The sequence below is a fragment of the Bos taurus genome, chromosome 4 (assembly GCF_002263795.3).
Source record: "Bos taurus isolate L1 Dominette 01449 registration number 42190680 breed Hereford chromosome 4, ARS-UCD2.0, whole genome shotgun sequence".
In the NCBI taxonomy this organism is placed as follows: Eukaryota; Metazoa; Chordata; class Mammalia; order Artiodactyla; family Bovidae; genus Bos; species Bos taurus.
Window position 1 is genome coordinate 64,246,306 of NC_037331.1, and position 21,188 is coordinate 64,267,493.

At 45.1% G+C, this 21,188-nt stretch overlaps 1 protein-coding gene across 4 annotated transcripts in view; it reads left to right on the top strand.

Annotated features, from left to right (window-relative positions):
* The window catches only part of PDE1C (phosphodiesterase 1C), a 540,295-nt gene that overhangs the window by 69,113 nt on the left and 449,994 nt on the right, over positions 1-21,188 (top strand). For all 4 annotated transcript variants that reach the window (XM_024991087.2, XM_024991083.2, XM_024991084.2 and 1 more), the window contains exon 2: positions 16,680-16,730. In XM_024991087.2, coding sequence (XP_024846855.1) covers positions 16,680-16,730 — 51 coding nt within the window. The remainder of the gene's footprint in view (positions 1-16,679; positions 16,731-21,188) is intronic.

A 21,188-nucleotide genomic window follows, 5' to 3' on the forward strand; every position in this document is an offset into this window, starting at 1 on the left:
CTCTGTCGTCCCCTTCTCCTCCTGCCCCCAATCCCTCCCAGCAACAGGGTCTTTTCCAGTGAGTCAACTCTTCGCATGAGGTGGCCAAAGTATTGGAGTTTGAGCTTCAGCATCAGTCCTTCTAATGAACACCCAGGGCTGATCTCCTTCAGAATGGACTGGTTGGATCTCCTTGCAGTCCAAGGGACTCTCAAGAGTCTTCTCCAACACCACAGTTCAAAAGCATCAATTCTTCGGCACTCAGCTTTATTCACAGTCCAACTCTCACATCCATACATGACCACTGGAAAAACCATGGCCTTGATTAGACAGACCTTTGTTGGCAAAGTTTTGTCTCTGCTTTTGAATATGCTATCTAGGTTGGTCATAACTTTCCTTCCAAGGAGTAAGCGTCTTTTAATTTCATAGCTGCAATCACCATTTGCAGTGATTTTGGAGCCCCAAAAAAGAAAGTCTGACAGTCTTTCTGCTGTTTCCCCATCTATTTGCCATGAAGTGATGGGACTGGATGCCATGATTTTAGTTTTCTGAATGTTGAGTTTTAAGCCAACTTTTTCACTCTCCTCTTTCATTTTCATCAAGAGGCTTTTTAGTTCCTCTTTACTTTCTGCCATAAGGGTGGTGTCATCTGCATATCTGAGGTTATTGATATTTCTCACAGCAATCTTGATTCCAGCTTGTGCTTCTTCCAGCCCAGAGTTTCTCATGATGTACTCTGCATGTAAGTTAAATAAGTATATAAATGTATATACAATATTTATATTGTATATAAATAACAATATACAGCTTTGATGGGGAAGGACATGAAAGTCAAGAGAAGAGTGTGAATAAAGGCATCAATAGGCAAGTGCCCAGAGTGGACCCCGTGGGTAGAGGGCTCAGGATGGCTGGTAGGTAAGGATGTGGAAGGATGGCTGGGGCCTCAGCAGTCAGGCATGGACTCTCTCCTGGAGATCAGGCTGTGGGGAGACCACAGATTATATTTAGAAAATGGGACAAGACGGAGGATTGAAAGCTCAGATGCCTTCGGGATGCAGGCAGGTACATAAACGAGGTAATGAAAAGCAACAGTCACTCAGTCGTGTCCGACTCTGCGACTCCATGGGTGGTAGCCTGCAAGACTGTCCATGGAATTCTCCAGGCAAGAATACTGGAGTGGGTTGCCATTCCCTTCTCCAGGGATCTTCCTGACCTAGGGATCAAACCTGGGCCTCTCGCATTGCAGGCAGATTTTTTTCCTACTGTCTGAGCCACCAGGAAAACCCTGATTATCCTTGATATGATTTGTTTCCAGTATCAGTTCAGTTCAATTGCTCAGTCGTGTCCAACTCTTTGCGACCCCATGGACTATAGCACACTAGGCTTCCCTGTTCATCACCAGCTCCCGGAGCTTGCTCAAATTCATGTCCCATCGAGTTGGTAATGCCATCCAACCGTCTCATCCTCTGTCGTATGGTCATTTAAATCTAAAGCCTCCTCTATACTGGAAACCATCTCAGATGATAGAGGATGAGATGGTTTCCAGGATAGAGGAGGCTTTAGGTTTAAATGACCATATCCTGATGTTAACTACATAAGTCCGTCCCATAATTGTGGGAGATTTCATCCTTAGTTGAAATTTTGTTTGTTGCTCTGATTGAACTTGAATAATAGAGGAAAATGTATATTTATGGATACGGTCAGAGCAGGAATTAATAACTGGTTGGGTGAGGGGCATCTCATCTAGTAATATCAATAGTGGTCTGAACATGACTATAATTTTTCTTTTAAGATACATTTCCTAAGTGAAAGTTGCTCAGTCGTGTCTGACTCTTTGTGACCCCATGGGCTATATAGTCCATGGAATTCTCCAGGTCAGAATACTGGAGCAGGTAGCCGTTCCCTTCTCTAGGGGATCTCCCTGACCCAGGAATTGGACTGGGGTCTCCTGCATTGCACATGGATTCTTTACCAGCTGAACCACTAACCAATTAGAGCCTTGGAATGGAGAAATCCACCAAGGTAACCCAGAAGTGCTAGACAGGTAATTGGCCACAAACTCAACAATTGGATTGATTTTTAAAACTAGCATAAGATCATGTCTGTGATAGAAAAACATTTGATTCATATGCAAAGGTCCAAGAAGTCAAGAAAACATTATAAAGGATCATACGAATCAGGTGGAGGATCGTGGGTGAGTTGTCTACTTCAAATGTCATCTTTTTTATCCTCCCGTGGGTTTAGTTTTCCCTCTGAGCATTGTTTGAGTAATTTTGAGGTCAGCAGTCCTCTCTATAGGCCAGTAGGTTGGTTCATATTTGTTGAGGGGGACCTTGTGCAGGGATTGTTGAAGGGTTCTTCTGCGTTCTGGGGTACAGAGAATAAGATTGCTGGGAGCTGCTTTCAGAAAGTTTGTATCCTCTTGTTTTAGGCTTTGTGATGGAGAGATGTGTTCATTCCAGATAGTCCTGAGAGGTACTTGAGATGAGAGGGTGGTGATCAGGGAAGGCCTCTAGGACACGCCATTTGGGTTGAGACCTGGAAAATGAGGAGGCTGCTGTGAAGGAGATGAGATTTATAGAGAAAGACCTTGGAACTAGACCGCCTAGTTATGAATCCAGCTCTACTGTTTACCAGCGCTATGGCGTGGGCAGGTCACCTGACCTCTCTGTGCCTCAGTTACCCCATCTGTAAAGTGGGGTAACCATAGCCCAACCTCCCAAGGTGGTTCAGAGGATTGACTGAGTTAGCACTCATATGTGCTTAGACTGGCACCTGGAAGGCCCGTGAAGGGGTCTGCAGGGGTTGCTGCTACTGTTAATAAGAAACCTTATTACATTCCAAACAGGAAAAGGAAGTGAAAAGGCTTGGGAATGTGTTCAGTGAGTTTGAGAGAGAGAAAGGTGGCCAGGGTAGCAAGAGCTGTCAGCCAGCAGATGGGAGGAGATGAGGTCAGATCAGGGAGGGTTTGTAGGCAGTGATTTGCACACAGTGAGAAGCATTGAGGGTTCTAAGCGGGGAGGCAGTATGGTCTATGGGTTGGCTGCCAGGCGGAGCAGGAGACCCTGGGAATGTGTTAGGGTCATCCAGGTGAGGGTCTCTGGATGCTCAGACCAGTGTTTTAGGAGAGGAGCTATGAGTTAGGGTGTATTTTGGAGGTAAGGATTTGTTGATGGAAGGGCAATGGGAAGGAAGGAGACCATTTCTGCCCTGGAGGGAGGAAGGTAGTGGGGAGTGGCGCCATTGACTGAGAGTGGGAGAGAGCAGATTTTGGGAAGGAACATTTTGCTTTGCCATGCTGGGTTTGAAAGTCCTAGCGCATACCCATGTCTCAGGTAGGCAGCTGGAGGGAAGCGGACCTGAGGTGAGCAGTAGCAATTCATGTCACTGTGGTGAACTGCTCCCAAGGGAATTCAGATCATTTACTTTTAAACACTGCTTGCCAAGCAGAATACATTTGCCTCCAATCTGTGGCCCCCAGTGGTTCCCAAACTTGCATTCATTTTAGAAAGTAAATATAAATTGCTAGATTAAGAGTAAACCTTTAACTGGTTGCTAGCAAAGCTCTTAGGTGTCACGGAGGAGGAGGGTCCCTGGCTACTTGGCCTGTGTCCATCCAGGGGCCTCTGTGACTTCACTGCCAGTCCTGGCTTCCTCCACTCATTTACCAGCCCCTCACTTAGCAGCCTATGTGCTGGCCCTGTTCTGGGCTGGAGGGAAATTGTATGAAATGTGGGCTCTGCTGTGAGAAGCTCATTCTAGCGGGCATCCGAGTTCCTTGCCCAAAGGAATGATATCTTGTGCTAGCTTTTTACTTCTGGTTATCTTTTTTTTTTTTTACATTTAAGATTATGTATTTATTTACTTATTATTGAAGTGTAATTGACTTACAGCATTGTGTTAGTTTCAGATGTACTGCAAAGTGATTCAGTTATATATATGTTTATATAAAATATATATTTCAGAGTCTTTTCCCTTATAGGTTATTACAAATTGTTGAGTGTGGTTTCCTGTGCTCTATAGTATGTTCTTGTGTGCTAGTTTTATTTACTGGAGGCATTTGATCTGTTCAGCCTGCAGGCAGCTGGTAATGATGCAGTGATTTATGGTGCTGGACATATCAGCGATGGCACTGCATGTCCAAGCCACGTATTGGGTGTGTGTGTGTCTGTGTGTGTATGTGTCTGTGTGTGTGCACCTGTGCACTCTGAGGTGCTTAGGGAGTAGCTCTGGTAGTTGTGGCTGCGTGGTTGACCTGTGCCCCAAGTCTGAGGACCTCCTTGTTTGTCTGAGCCTTTGTGCCCTGCTGGTGGCTTGGCTAGGGCAGACAGTGATCTTCTAGGTCATCTGTCCTATTTAATACCTGTGGAGAATCTGAAATATATATTTTATATATACATATATATAACTGAATCACTTTGCAGTACATCTGAAACTAACACAATGCTGTAAGTCAACTACACTTCAATAATAAGTAAATAAATACATAATGTTAAATGTAAAAAAAAAAGATAACCAGAAGAAAAAAAACTAGCACAAGACATCATTCCTTTGGGCAAGGAACTCAGATGCCCGCTAGTTCTATAGGTCATCTGTTCTATTTAATACCTGTGGTCCAAGCAGAGAGAAACTCACCCTCTCTGCCTGGACCCTACTTCTCACATGCACACCCTCTTGGTCTCTGTCCTCAAGTGGGTTTCAGAGTCATACTGGTAGCTGTTGTTTTTAACAGCATGACTGAAAGAAACCAAGGGGACTGGACACTGAGTTCAACAGTGTGCACTTTTAAACCACACAGGGTCTTTCCAGTGAGCTCTCAGAAAGTGTGCTTAGCTGTTCCTTTTTAGGAGGGTTATGTTCTTTAACAGCTCGCTGCTCAGAGTGTGGCTTCTAGACCAGCCCATTGGCACCACCTGGGAACCTGTTTGCAATGCAGAATCCCGGGCCCCACCCCAAACCGACCGAAACAGAAGCTGCAGTTTCACAAGATCCACCAAGGGTTTTTGTGCACGGGGAAGTCTGAGAAACACTGCTTCAGATTGCAGCCTGCTGTAAAATTCAGCCTCTTTGCATGGCTCCTGAATGTACAATGAGAAGTTTCCCAGGTGCCCTGTGTGTCTCCTGAGAGCCAAGCGAGAGGAGAACCTTGTCTGAGAAGGTGGAGATCGGGCTTCGCCTGGAGATCACTGTGGAATGCATGTTCACCAGTGGGTTGCCGAGGCTGTCTTTTCTTTTGTCAATGATTTAAGTGACTTTACTTTTGGGGGTCAAGGCCTTGGGATATTTTTGTCAAATGAGGGGGGAATGGGGCTTGTCCATCAGGAGAAGAGAGGGCTCACGGGGCCGAGGCCATGATCGTTGTCATCAAATGTTGGAAAACCCTGAGAAGGAATAGAAATCAGGCCTGTTCTTGTGAGGGCAGAAGGAAGACCTTCAGAATGACTCCATCATCATGAAAAAGCTTAACATTCAGAAAACTAAGATCATGGCATCTGGTCCCATCACTTCATGGCAAATAGATGGGGAAACAGTGGAAAGACTGTCAGACTTTATTTTTCTGGGCTCCAAAATCACTGCAGATGGTGATTGCAGCCATGAAATTAAAAGACGCTTACTCCTTGGAGGGAAAGTTATGACCAAACTAGATAGCATATTCAAAAGCAGAGACATTACTTTGCCAACAAAGTCTGTCTAGTCAAGGCTATGATTTTTTCCAGTGGTCGTGTATGGATGTGAGAGTTGGACTGTGAAGAAGGCTGAGCCCCGAAGAATTGATGCTCTTGAACTGTGGTGTTGGAGAAGACTCTTGAGAATCCCTTGGACTGTAAGGAGATCCATCCAGTCCATTCTAAAGGAGATCAGTCCTGGGTGTTTTTTGGAAGGAATGATGCTAAAGCTGAAACTCCAGTACTTTGGCCACCTCATGCGAAGAGTTGACTCATTGGAAAAGACTCTGATGCTGGGAGGGACTGGGGACAGGAGGAGAAGGATACGACAGAGGATGAGGTGGCTGGATGGCATCACCGATTCGATGGACAAGGGTTTGGGTGAACTCCAGGAGTTGATGATGGACAGGGAGGCCTGGCGTGCTGCAATTCATGGGATCGCAAAGAGTCGGACGCGACTGAGCGACTGAACTGAACTGGAGGTTGCAGAACTAATTAGAGGTGAAGGGGCCTATCTCCAGGGGCTGAGGTCCCATTCCTAGGCACAGTCCAGGCATGAGCTGGACAGGCCCTGTTTGGGACATGACAGGGAGTCTCAGCAGGCTGTGTGGAGTGGGACCAGTTTCAGTCCTGTGAACTGTTGAAAAAAGAGAAGAGCTCACAGAACGAGGTTCAATTTCAGCTTATCAGACCTGACTGGGGCAAGTTACTAACTTTCCTAAGCCTCAGTTTCCTTATCTGAAAATAGGAATCATAATACTTACCTCATGAGATGGTGTGAACGTTTAATAAAAATTATGAGTCCAAAAAAGTTATTGGTGTAAAGTTCTTGCCAGCCTGGCATGAAATAGGGCTTAATACACTGTAGTGTTTTCCTTCTTCTCTGTATTCATCTCCTTTTCCTTATTTGAATTGAGCTTAATTAGTTAAGAGTTTGAACAGCTGGCGTGATGTTGGATTTCAGTCTTGTTCACTATTGATCTCCTTAACTGCTTGTGGTTGTTCTGGGCCTGGTTTGCTCAATTAGGGGGCATTTTAATGAGGCCAGAATAGTAGGGGGGCCCTGTGTGGGTACTGCTTTGGTCACTCAGGTGTCACCCCTGTTGTGTGCCTGAGGCCTGTGGCCTGAGGTCTGTGGTGGTCACCAGGGCATCATCCAGGAGGGCCAAGCAGAGCCCACAGGCTGTCACTGTCAGGAAGCAATCTGGCCCACTTTGGGTGGAGGGCTTTGGAGTGACTGCTGACCCTGGACCTGTATACCTGGCACCTGAATATGCAGACATATCTGCTCTTGGATAAATTCACATGTCTATCTGCAGATGCAACATGTTTGTAGAGGAGAATGGGAGAGAAGGCCGAGTTGCAGCGAGAGGCATTTTATAATTTATCAAGATAGGAAAGAGCATCTTTCTCTACTTTTTACTACTGCCTCCCTCAATAAAAAGCATTTCTTACTTGAGAAAGGGAGAGATTTGGGGTATAGTTGGTCAGTCTCAGTCTGCCCCGTGGTCCTAGAATGCACAATATTTCTTCCCTCTCCTATCATCCTTTCCACCTCCCTGGCTCTCACCTGTCCCAGGTCTCCTAGAAGCCTCTGTACTCCTTATTCCAGGCCACCCCAGCCTCTCCCTTCTGTAAACAAGGACTCTTCATTTGACATTCAGCAGAGTTTAGGTCAGGCTTCCTAGGTGGTGCTAGTGGTAAAGAATCCGCCTGCCAATGCAGGAGACTTGGGAGACTTGGGTTGGATCCCTGCATTGGAAGATCCCCTGGAGGAAGAAATGGCAACCCGCTCCAATATTCTTGCCTGGAGAATCCCATGAACAGAGGAGCCTGGAGGGCTACAGTCCATAGGGTTGCAAAGAGTTGGACACAACTGAGTGACTGAGCACAGAATTTAGATCATGTTGTATATTAATATTATGTTTTCCCAGCTTGACCTCAGGTTTCCTGAGGTCAGGATCTGGTAGCTTGGCTAGGTGGTTTTTGCAGAAATACCAGTACCATGATACATTCATATTGCAATGACTCTAATAAACTGTGTCAGGAAGCTCAGTGCCAGGCTTCTGGTCTCAGGGGACTACTCAAGGACCAGTTGTATTTATCATTAGTCCAGCAAGACATGTGGAGGCAGGGAGTGGCAGGGAGGACTCTGGGAGTGCTCAGTGGAGGTTAGTAGATTGTTTGAGTAACTGGAAGCCATGTAAAGTTAGTCTGAAACCTGGCAACTTGGAAAGAGAGGCCAGGAAAAGGAGCCAGGACGTGATTGAAAAGAAAAATTTCACCTCTATTAATATCCTAGTTTGTTCCATAAAGGATGGGTGTACAGAGCAAAATAGAAATGAAATATAATTTGTAGAATGACATTGAATATAGATACATAAGTGTACAAAATCAGCACTAGGGAAGAAAGAAATATATTACATGAGCCTTTTCATATGACCTGAATTCCTTCAAATTAATTTTTGAAAAAGTAGAGACAGTCTGTTTCCCAAGGTATCTTCTCGGTTGGCAAGGGCTTCCTTGATTCTCTGTGTGTGTGTGTTTCCTCACACTCTGGGCTGAGTGAGCCAATTTGACCTCTGGCCCACAAGCCTTGCCTTCTGCAAGGATTTGCCCATTACTCCAGGAAAGAAGGGTCTGTAAGGTACACCATCTCTGCCACTCACATCATCAACCCTGATGAGTCATCACTACAAATTGGTTTTATTTTCTTTTGTGTTAGAGCTTGATTCAGAGTCCATTTGACAGCCAAATTGGCCCCAAAGGTATAATGAGGCAGTGCCAAGCATTTCTGAATAAAGAAGTGGAGAAGGGAGCAGGCTGAGGGGGGTGGTGATACCTTTTTTGTCACTAGGGCACATGGTCCAGCTGGATTGCAGAGCTTGGTTCTGTTTACAGAACTGGAGAACAGAGAGCCTTCCTCTGCGGCGCTTCTGACCTGAGGCTAAGTGGAGGCAAGACGAGGAGTTCTCCTGCCAGGTCTGGGTTTCTTGGCAAAAGGCTCATCAAACAGTACTGATACTCGGATGTTAAAAGTGTGATGGGCAGCACATGAGTTAAGAGCACTGGCTCTGGAATAATGTATTGGATTCCATTTCCAGGTCTGCTGTAGTTGTTTCATCACAAGGAATTTTCTCAAGTTCTCAAAGACTCAGTTTCTGCATCTGGAAAATAGGGAAATCACGTGATGGCCTCACAGAGTTGCCATGAGGATAAAATTAGGTGATGAAAGAGTAGCGCTTAGTGTGTTCCTTAGTTATACAGCAGCTCTCATTTTAAGCAAATTGGACAATATATTTTATAGAAGTATTTAATTCAGTGATCTTTTTGAATTATCCACTTTTTGGCTAATTCTTTTATGGCCTATCCAACCTGGCAAAAAGCCCCTGGAGAAGGAAATGGCATACCACTCCATTTTTCTTGCTGGGAAAATCCCGTGGATGGAGGGACAAGTGGGCTGCATCAAGAATTGGACGCGACTGAGGGACTGAGCACGCAGAACCTGGCAGAGATTTCCCTGCACACTCATCCTTCCTGCCCCCTTCAGTCTCCTGTCCCGCCCACGACAGGCTTGGTAATGTGTTACAGACATATCTGGCTACACTCAGACTCAGCATCAGAAGTCTTTCTAACACTGTACTCTGCTCAGCCGTTGCCAATCAGAGTTGTATATGTTTTTATTTAAAATGTATCCTGGGGTTGGCAAGCATCAATATTCATCAAACCCAAGGAGGGCAAAGGAAATGAAAGCCTTTACTTTTACTCCTGACAAATGACTCCGAGGGAGCTAAAGAGGTGGAGTACATTCCCTTCTCCAAGAATGCTGGAATTGGAGGTGGAAGAATTGGATGACATTTCCAGCTCTGATGTCTGGACTTAAGTCTGATCTCGGACAAACCACTTGATCTCTTGGAATGTCAGTTTCTTCTCTTGAAGAGAATCAAGTCTTGCCTCCTAGGAGCTGTTTTTATGAGCTGTACTGATTTCATGCTAAGATGAATTTGGTTCTTATTTCTAGTCCCCTGTTACTGTTTTCTAAGTAGGAAAGTTTTGATCAGGTTACGGAGACACTGGCTAGCTGGCATTCTTGCATGAATGTGGCAATGAAACTCTTCTGTTTGTAACTAGGTTCTTCCTCTTCTGGATCCTGCTGTTGTGAGTCCTGGCCCCGGGACTGCCCATCTCACAAAAGGGCCCCTCTCTACTGACAGTCTCCTGGTCTTGTGCCAGGTATGAGATCCCAGGCAGGTGACATCCCCCTTCCCTGTAGGCTGGTGCATGGCTCTCCCTGGGGCATGAGGTACAGGGTCAGACTTTTGCATGACTTTTCTCTAGGGGTAGCCCTCTCTGGAGCACAGATCTTATCTGCTTGCATTTCTTGGAAGGCAGAGAGGCTAAAGGGAAAGGCCCTGGGCTTTTGAGCCAGGCATACCTTGGTTTGGAATTCGGACACACAAATTTGTGGTCTTGGAAAAGTTACCTGACCTTTCTGAGTTCCTGTGTCCTGTCTATCAAATGGGAATGACGGTCTTACTCAGTGTGTAAGCAGGGACCATGACAGGCTGTTCAGGGCTTTATCTGTGATTTAGTCAATGCTTGATAAGTATTCCTGAAGGACAGATACTTATAGAACACTTAAATGTTTGGTAGGTGTTCGTGTCCTTCTGGTCTGCTTCCAGTTCTTGGCCTCTAGTGCACGCTGCATGGTAGGAGGCTGATCATTGACTCAATAAATATTGTGTATCAGGCATTTAGGCACTAGAGATATGATAGTTCTTGTTTTTGTTTTTGTTTTCATTGGCAGAGGATCTGTGCTTGTGTGGGGAATTACAATGTGGTGGGAGGAAAATGCAGTAAACCCAGTGAATAGAGAAAAGAGCATGTAAGAAGGTGAGGAGTGCTTCCAGGAGGGGTTGTGTGGGGAAGGGGATGAAGCAGAGAAGGAAGGGAAGTTGGGAGCTGTGATCTTAATAAGGTGGTCCTGGAATACCTTAATTAGAAGATGACAGCTAAAGAAGAGAGTTAGTGACCTTGGACCAAGTCTCTTTCTCCCCAGTGTTCCATCCAGTTTTCCTTGCTTAGGTCTTTACAAGTAGAAGGCAAGGTAAGATGAAGCCAAGCATCTGTAAGCAATTCCAAGCTGTACCTTCTGCAGAAACTAGGAGGGGGCCTGGAACCTCATTCTAACACTCTCTTTTCTGAAGTCTCTTATGAATGGTTTTCTAGCCTGAAGACTTCCCAAAGGACCTCACCTGGAGAGGATTCCTGATGAGCCCCAGAGCTCATGGCTGAGCAGCAGCCAGTCAGCATGTTGGGTGGATTTCCTTGCAGGAAGCAAGGCTCTTCTGTGGAGCTGCTTTCTCATTGTGTGTTTGCCCTGGCACCCAGCACCCCAGCTGCATTTATGCTCTGGGTGCCAGGTGCCAGGTTTTCAAAACAAGAATGGCCGTGTTTTGGGTGCTCATTTTGGTTACAAAGCAGTGCACACCTGCCCATGCCACCACCGTGCCTGTTTGGACCACCCTCCCTCCCCACCTCCCCCGCATTCTGATGGCCTGAAATGTTAGTGGCTCAGCTGGGATTGGGATGCTCATTGCTCTGAAATATCTTTCTCACTGTGCTGTCTCACCTGCCCCTCTCACCCTCGAAGCTGGTCTCCTTGGAGAATCCTTACTTTAAGATTTGTTTCTGGCCAGTTTTCTAGTTGGGGGTGGGGGTGCAGAAACATAAAGCAAACATACCAGGGACACACTTCATTTAGAATGCTGCTTCTCAAACATTAAATAGCTTTTGAGGCAGTTGTTTAAGTTCTAGAATCTTGTCTTCCCTTGCAAGACTCTAGTTGAGTGGGTTTGGGATGGGACATGGCATCTGTATCATAGCACCACCTCCACCATCATCACTGTCATCAAGTCACTTCCCTAGCTGAATACACCTGGATAAACCCCGATTGAGAGGCATGGTTTACCTCCCTAACTTGCTTATGTGTCAAAGTTGAGTGAAATCAACTGTGGTCATCCTCCCAGGGTCCAGCCTAGAGCTGAGCTCCGGGGGGCACTCAGTGCACATTTATTGGAGGTTAGGGGCGATGTGCGGTGTATCCTTTTATAAAGAACCCTTCACAGTGTGACAAATTGCCTACTAATTGATCTCCATAGCTATGTTTGCAGTCTTAACTGTTGAATTTTTTTTTTTAAAGCAGAGGCATGTCTCTTTCAGGATTATTATGACAAAACAATAGCATTCTGCAAAGACGAACTGAGTAGGGGTAATTATTTTTGAAGGAAGCTGAGCCACACCTCCCTCCCTGAATGTTGTTTTGATAAAGGTGTCTGAAGTTACACCATTTATTAGTGCTTCTCAGCCTCAGCTACTCATTGGAATCATCTGGGAACTGGGAAAGTATGGAGGCCTGGGTCCCACCCACTGAGGCCCACCCTCTGATCCTACCCACTAAATCTGGGCATCAGGGTTTTTAAAAAGTTCTCTAGTGATTCTGACATGCGACCAGGGCTGCAAACGACTGACTTAGAAAGTGTGGAGCCCCCTGGAGGGGGTGGGAGGGTGATTCATTTCTTGAGTCTTACGGGGAGTCCCATGGGACTACAAAGATGGAAAGTCCCCTGATTTGTGATCCAAGACTGCTCTGACATGTATATGAAATACATTTCATATACATACATATATATATATATAAATATATGTAAATATACATACATATATAATGACCCAAATCACATATAGTAGTTAATTGTTTTATACCCCTTTAATAAAAACATTTTTTTCTGATTGTAAGTATGGCGTGTGCTTATCCAACTGTTGGGTTTAAGTAGCAAAGCATAAAAATGGCTGATAATCTCCCCAAATGCCAGCACATGGAAGAAATAACTGTTAGTATACCTGGTACACCTCCTTTCTGTTTCTCTGTGGCTGAATATACACGCAGCCTAGACATACAATTCGACATCAGTGGCATTAATGATACATACTGGTCTGTGTGTTATACCCAGCATGACTTTTGGTAAATCTACATAAGAACTTCCCTTAAATCTCATAATCGTTTTTTTGAGCTCTTGCCAAATTCAAACTTTAATTGCATCTGATAAATGGAACATCTACTTCATTATTGAAGCTTGCTGGATTTTTTTTTGAAATAGAAAGCAAACAACAGTGTAGGAAGGCCCCCTTGTGTGTCTGAGCTGGCCAGCATTGTGCTGGAGGGCTGTTGAATGTCTTGGATCGGTTTGTGGGCTGGAAACAGAGGGGCTTAGCAAGCTTGGCCACAACCACTCATTGTTGTGTTGGTCTTGGTTGAGCCTTAGTTTCATTTTTTAAAAAATTTTGTTTTTAATTGGAGGATAATTACTTTGCAATACTCTGATAGTTTCTGCCATACATCAGCATGAATCAGTCATAGGTATACATATGTCCCCGCCCTCTTAAACCTCTCCCCACCTCCCTTCCCACCCCACCCCTCTAGGTTGTCACAGAGCATCAGCTTTGGGTTCCAAAATTTCATACAGCAAATTTCCACTGGCTATCTATGTTACATATGGTAATGTATATATTTCAGTGCTACTACTCAAATCACCCCATGTTTGCCCTCCCCCACTGTGTCCTAAAGTTTGTTCTCTATGGCTGCATATCCATTGCTGCCCTGTAGATTTTTAAGCCCTTTAAGAGGTCCTGTTTTCACTTGCCTTCTGGACTCATGTCGAGTATAGAAAGCCCAAATGCCAGTCAGCAAAAAGGTGCCTCCCAAACATGCAGGAGCTGGACCTGCCCATAGGAGGCATCTCAGGGGCAATCCATGGCTGGCCAGTAAGTCTGGACAGTTTTCAGTTCCTGAGAGAAGCCGATAACCTGCATTTATGTTTGAAACCTCTTGATTTTTAAATGCAGACAATAAATTGTTTAAAAATTAAATACGTTGTAGGGGCCAAGCAAAACACATCTGGGGCTTTTTATAGCCCTCTGGCACTGAGGGCTCCATCTACTGAGCCATCTGTGGCACTTGGTATCAATTTCAGTTATCAATGAACTACTTCATTCAGTTCTAAAAACATTGACTGAACACAGTATTCTGCATGCCAGTCACTGAACGATTGGAAACACAAAGATGAAAAGTGATCATCCTTGTCTTCACTACAGTAGTTTATAGTTTAGAGCAGTTCTCAAAATATGGTCCCCAGAAGAATGTTCTCCATATCTACCTGGAAACTTGTTAGAAATGCAAATTCTTGGGCCCTATTACAGGTCAGCTGAGTCAGAATCTGCATTTTAACCAACCCTGCTATCTGTTTCAACAGACCTTCCTGGTGGTTCTAGTGTCTGCTGAAGTGTGAGAACCACTGGCCTGGGAGGGTAGTGAGGCAGGGGCAGAGGTCTATGGAAGGTAGAAGCTGTGCTGGGAGTCAGGGGAGCTTTTCAGAAATGAATGGCTCTGGGACTTCCCTGGCAGTCCAGTGGTTTAAGACTTTGCCTTCCAATGCAGGGAGTCAGGATGTAAGTTCAATCCCTGGTCAGCAGCTAAGATTCCATATGCCTCTGGGCTGAAAAGCCAAAAACACAAAACAATATTGTAACAAATTAAATAAAGACTTTAACATGAAGAAATGAATGGCTCCGGTTGAATCTTAAAAGATGAACAGGAGGGAAGCAGTGGGGAGGGCTGTCTGGGAGGAGGGGGCAAAGGAGCTGTAGCAAAGAGGACAGAGAGTGTTTGAGATTTGTCCACATATAACCTGTGGCTGGGTTCTGAAGCCAGTGCTGGGAGGTACAGTGAGCTGAGAATAGGAGGGGCCAGCTGTTCAGTACTTGGCCAGGTAGACCGGATTGTATCTTGCAGGTGTTGGGGCATCATAGAGACCTTGTGGTATTGGGTCTGCATTTAAGAAAGTAATGCTGGGAGCAGGGTTCAGATTTCTTCTGGGGGAAGACAACTCTCCTGGCATGTCACTGGCCTAGATCTTATTTCCTGCCTCTCCTGGCGTGACTTGGATCTGGGTCAGCAATTCCCACTCTTGGATAGGGTGGCAGGGAGGGGAGGAAAAGCCTAGGGGTGAGGATGCAGCCAGCGATGCCTGTGAAATTGTGATGGTGTGTGCCTACTCCTTCTCTGTCCCTCGGGGAAGACATGTGCTCTCTAAGCTGAATGTTGTAATGGTGGCCGGTGTTCTCAATGATGGCAGTGGTCTTCATGATCCTACTTTAAAAGTGGCCCATCACTTTCTGCAGCAAATATGTTGGAGTATAACCTTGCTCTCTTTCTTTAGAGATCTATAGTGTCCAAAGAGGAAGTGATTTGAACTCAAGCTGGGGAAACTCATGTCTATAGCTAACTAGGTCTTACTACTTTCTCTTGCCCTCCCTTTCTTTCTTTCTGTCTCCGTTTGTCTCTCTCTTTCTTTTCAAAATGCTAGAGTGTGAGATAGTGGAAGCAGGATGCAATGTCACCTCCCCCTGCTGGTCATTTTGTACAATGTCTTGTTTATAATAAATACAGAGTGGAGACAATGGTCCATGGAAATGACAGAAATATAAAGTAGCTGAAATCGAATCCATTAATTTAATAAATTATGGTAAATTAAAAAAAATTTCACCTTTTTGAAAGGGTGAAAGGAATTTTTTGACTCCTTCCATTCTTTGCAAAATGATGTAATACATTTGTGAAGTAGCTATTTCTTGCATCCTGCACTGCAAATTCTCATAGATGAGAATGATTTTAATGATTACATTAGCAATTTCCTTTATTCTGCCTATGTATTGGATGTTCTTTCCTAAACTAAGATATTGAACAAGTTTTTTCCATTTGATTGCTTTGGGTGTTCATTCAAGTTGATCATACATACTTACAAAACACCCAGGGTTATAGTCTTTATGGGCATTGAAAGTGATATTTAAAGTGAATGAAACTTGTGTTGCAGTTTAACCTTTTTTTATTCGTGACGATGGTGTTCATCAGTATGTGTCCATGCTAAGTTGCTTCAGTCATGTCTAACTCTTTGCGATCCTATGTACTGTAGCCTGCCAGGCTCCTCTGTCCATGGGATAAAGATTGCCATGCCTTCCTCCAAGGGATCTTCCCGACCCAGGGATTGAACCTGTGTCTCCTGCATTTCCTGCATTGGCGGGTGAATTCTTTACCACTAGTACCACCTGGGAAGCTTGTTCATCAGTATGCTGCTGCTAAGTCGCTTCAGTCGTGTCTGACTCTGTGTGACCCCATAGACGGCAGCCCACCAGGCTCCCCCGTCCCTGGGATTCTCCAAGCAAGAACACTGGAATGGGTTGCCATTTCCTTCTCCAATGCGTCAAAGTGAAAAGTGAAAGGGAAGCTGCTCAGTCCTGTCGGACTCTTAGCGACCCCAGGCTAAGAGCTCTGCAGCCTACCAGGCTCTGCCGTCCATGGGATTTTCCAGGCAAGAGTACTGGAGTGGGGTGCCATTGCCTTCTCCGGTTCATCAGTATAGGGGATAGTAAAGCTTCTAGAGAAGCTTTCTGAACAATTTTCTCGATCCTCTTATTTGTTAGCTTCTAAATTTAAATATCCTTCTTAACAAAAACCAACCTTACTGTTTTTTTCTGAAATCCTTGCCTTAATTTGCCCCATGGATCAGGAAAATCAGACTGATGTCAGGTAGTTGGGGTGCATTTGTGTGTTGAAGGACATCCCACTGAGAGGCAGCCTGAAGCAGAAGGATGTGCACTGGCTTGGAAGCCAGGCGTGCACACCTCTTACTCTGCCTGCAGGCCAGTTAACTCCCCTAAGCCCAGTAAACTAGGTACTGTTTAGGTTGCCAGCTTAATTCACTGTTTTAATCAAAATGATGAAGACATTTGGCTTCATTTAGGCAGTGAGAGCGGCACTGGAAATATAGAGAGGGAGTGAAGTTGCTTTTATCCTCTTACAATGACTTTCAAACACAGCTTAATAGTGAATCATCCTGAGGATTAGCTGTAGGTTGGCATCTTCTGTAGACACACATGCCTTGTACTTAACTGCATCTTCTGTTTTTTTTTTTTTTCCAGTTGCAAATGAAGCCGGAGATAAGACTGCCAGGCCACTTGCCCGCTTCTCCCGTGAGTAAATCTTGCTTCATTCCTCTCCTGGGCTCCTTCAGTGGCTTTTTGCCTGTGTGGTTCACCCTGCCAGGTGTCAGGGAAACACTGCCCATAAAAGAGTAATATAGGAGGTATATTCAGTGGGCTGATACTCCACTTGAGCCCTATCACCAGTGAGTTATTCATTGCTATTGCTTTTTCAATCTTTGGAATTGCGGTTTATCAAATTGTGCTCTAGGCCTTTGCTATGCTAAGTGTGGTCCTGGGAGCAGCAGAACTGACATCATCTGATGACTTTTTCAGAAATACAGGGTCCAAGGCTCCCCTAGACCTCCTGAATCAGAACCTATATTTCAGCAAATCCCCAGATTCCTGTGCACGTTTGAATTTGAGAAGCACTGCACTGGAGGATCCCCTGAGTGTCCTGCCGTGGGGTGAGACTCATTTCTGAAGAATGAGTACAGAAGAGTCTGTGAAGTGCTTGTAGCTGTCCAGGTCCATAGAAGTGTAGAAGCATCATCACCTCCCAATGTGGACTCAAGGCCTTGCTCTACTGGCTTTGCCTCAGTTCATTGACATTTTGAAACTCAGATGCAATCCATGACTGCTTCTCCTTTGGCACTGGAATATTTGTAAGGGCCTGGGAGCTCCCCATGAATTTCACTTGACTCCTGTCTCCAGCTCTTGATCCCAATGGATGAGCAAGAGTCAAAAGCCTCTTGGTGTTTTCTGTGCCAGAGTGATCAGCAAATTACACAGCAAGCTAATGCATTCCCTTGGATGAAAACCCAGATTCCTTGGAGTGGAAATACCAAGGGAGATTGAGTAGGGTTGAGGGGAGATGCTCCCCAAATGGGTGGAGCATCCAGTGGAGAAATAGCAGAACTGTGAATCAGAATAGATGGATTTTTGTTCCAGCACGATCACTGCTTGCTGGCTTTCACTTAAAGTAATTTAACTGATACTTCCTGTGCCTTAGCTTTCCCATCTGAAAAATAGGAAATTCATATCTACCTTCTCTCCTTTATAAAAAAGTTGCCATCTTTTGAAATGATGCTTTGAGAGGGGTTACACAGATTCTGAGTTAAGCATTGTTCACAAAGGTTGACCCAGTCTTGAGTGTGGATTCTACCATAGTAAGTCTTAAAACCTAGAGGTGCAAAAGTATCGTTTCTCTTTTGTTAGGACTTCTTCTAAACTCTGCCTTCTAGCTCTTTTGTGGCAGGGGGTGGGGAGCTTCAAAAATTTGGGATTGATTCCTAAAAATGATTTTTATAGAACTGTAATAATATATGGTAATGAAAGAGCATTAAGTGCTCACATTTTAGAAACTGTGTAATAAAAGTTGCTTCTCACAGGCCCTGTTTTTCACTGCTCTCCTACTTGGAATCATTATTTCCAAAGTAAGTATGTCATCCCACAGCTCAGTGAGGGTGATGAATATGCTTTTAGTCCCTTTATTTCTGCATCTCCTGAGCAGTAGTCGGCAAATGAATAAGCTGGAGCAGTAATGTGCCCACGCAGTGCAGGCTGCATCCCTCGGGAGTTCCTGCTCTTCTGATGCTCCTCACGAGGTTAGGAAGGGGATGGAGCCCTTTAACCATGAGGCCAGAATGAAACCTGCAGCAGTTAGGCCCTTCACAGAGAGAAGAGGGTTCCTCCTTTTGTAAATGGCTTCCACATTTTCTAAATTGTGACACTGGGTTGGAGGGATGGTGTGTCACTTGAAAGCTTATTTGTAAGGAGCTGAGTGAAGAGATGAGGAAAAATAATATTGATACAGGAAAAAAGTAGATAGTGGCAAATCAGTTAAGTTGGGCTAATTCTGAAAAGAAAAAAAAGTCTCCTGACAGTCCTATGTCCTGGGAAAAAGTCAGATAGCACGTTATCTACTAAATCTTTCTGTAGAAAGTCCTAGAGGAGAAAAAAATAGATGACTTTTAGGAAGGAAAAAAAAATCCTCAGTGTAGCATTGTCTGATTGTCATTCACCTCACTTCACCACATTGAAAATGGCCTCTTTTGAAGTGTTCAGTTTGGGAAGACTGGAAGGGTTTGAATAGTAGACTTTCCTTTTGAGACTGGAAGGTGAAGCACAGTAGCATTCTCTAAAGTTCACACCTCACAGGACACATGAAAGCCCTGCCACACGGCCCAGCACAGAATTAGGAGAAAGAACACAGGCAGGTAGGCTTGTGAAAACTGGACCCTGTTCAGCAGAAAATACCTGCAGAGGGGAGAAGAAGCTGGCACACTGGCTTCCTTAGTAGTCCCAAGGTTTTCATTCCCTTTGGGGTTCTTACATTCATATCCCTGATGCCTCTGCAACATGTTCGTTTCTTTGTAGATTTTGCCCCTGTTGAATCTATATACTTTTCTTGGTTTCCCCTTATTGTAATGGAGATGAATTCTGATGATTATAGTAAGGAATCCTAAAGGAGAACTGGAGGTAAATAGAGTATAGACTCATGAAGACATCTGGCTTTTCCAAGGGCTGGCTTCCTATCCTACCATGGCCATTTCATTTACCAGTCTTGCAGGCTCTCTCTAGTCCAGTTATGAACCAGGATCACTTCCACAGTATAGCCCAGTGCTTGGGTTTCTTCTCTGTGTGACTGATACCACCACCCAGAACACCATGCTTTCCTCAAAGAAGTTGATTCCAAAACCCATGGGTTAAGCTTACTTCCTATAAGACTTAGACTGGAGACACTTGCTGTGCCATGAGGTGGTGGGGTGCCAGGAGGTGAGTCCTCCAAAACTCTGGATCCTGTCAGTCCCTTTGCCATCCCTGTCCTCATCATTTTAGGCTTAGCAGTGGCTTTGGATTAACCTGACCATAATCAGAGCATCTGTCTAACAACAATGGGTACAGTGAGTAACAAGGAAGTCATCCCCCTGGGAGTAGGGGGAAAGGAGCAGGAAGGAGTGGGGAGTGGGATTCAAAGGAAGTAGGGAATATCATCTTCCCCTCAGAAACCTGCAGAAAGATGAGGGTGTCCAGGAAAATGAGGAGTTGAGAGTGACCCTGACTTTCAGGCACTGCTTGAACCCAAAGTACATTGGCTATGAGTCAACAGATGGTTTAGAATGGCTCTTACCACGAGGCTAGCTATCCTAGGGCTGGAGCCCCTGTGTGTGGGGACCACCCCTCTCTCTGCAATGGTTGGGGTGAGTACTGCACTTGAAGCTCTCTGACAGGCAGGGCTAACATTAGCCACGCAGTGTCTCCATTGTTACAAATGAGAACAACAAGGCTGGGAGGAAAGATAGAGAATTGCTCACCGCTGGAATTCTAGGTCTTCCAATTCCAAATCTTGGCTATTCCCAGTGCATATTACTTCCTCTTTGGTCTAAGAGGTTAGAGTTTGCTGGTTCTGGGACTTGGGGGCTCTTCCAGGTCAATGGTGGAGGTGCTAAAGCTTTACTGCAGGGCAGGCTTCAGAGATCCATGTGGCTGTGACCTCGACTACAATTGGTTTCATCTGGGGTGGGAAGACTTTTCCTCCACCATCCCCTTCCGCCAGCTTACTTGTATCAGGAATCACCTAAAGTAAGGGAAAAACCTGATATACAAATCCCCTTGGGAGTGGAAACACAGAGGGTTCATTCTTACTGTGAGGAAAATGATTGATTGATAGCAGATTTAGGCATTGTTTTCCCCAGATACCTGAAAGTGTTTCCTCAGTGTGTAAAGAAAGGGAGGGGACAAAGGGATTGCTTCATTTAATTGCTCACTTGGTCATTCATTTAGTTACTCATTCAAATAGTTACTGAACATCATCATGGGCCTGGCTGTGTGCTAAATGCTAAGGACACAAATTCTGATGAAAGCAAGATCTCTGCCATTAAAGAGCTAATCAGGGAATTGGAGAAGTAAGGGGCTCCAATGGAGTGTGTGGAGGGAAATGCTGGAGGTTGGTACAGAAGCTATGGGAGCCTGATGCTGGAGACCTCATCTGACTGGGGGTGTGGGTGGATTCAGGGGAGCCCTCCTGGAGGAGGCAGGCAATCCTTGAGGCTTGGGGAGTGCATGGGGGTTAACAGGTAAGGAAGGTAACTTCCAGTCCTTCAAAAAAAAAACATAAACACAATACCACTTTTCAAGGAGTAAAGGCCATGTGTAGTGTTCAGACATGGCCACAGTGTGGCAGGAAAAGCCCAGATTTTGGTGTCCATGTCTCCTGCAGGAACAGAGGCCAGTGCAGTGGACAGAGCACTTTTTTGTGACGGAGCATGTGGCATTGGAAGAGACTGTGAGGAGGGAGGGGTTGGCCCCAGAGCTTGTGTAGCTGGGCAGCTCCATTCTGGAGTTTTGATTACTTCCCTAGCTGAGGGAGAATCATTTCTCCCCTGAGATTAGCAATGGTTGAAAAGAAAATAGTGGTGTCCAACTCAATAAGAAAATGGAGCCTAATTAGTAATGCCTACAAATGTGGCCTCTCTTGCTTTGGGAGGTAATCATCCAGATAGTGTT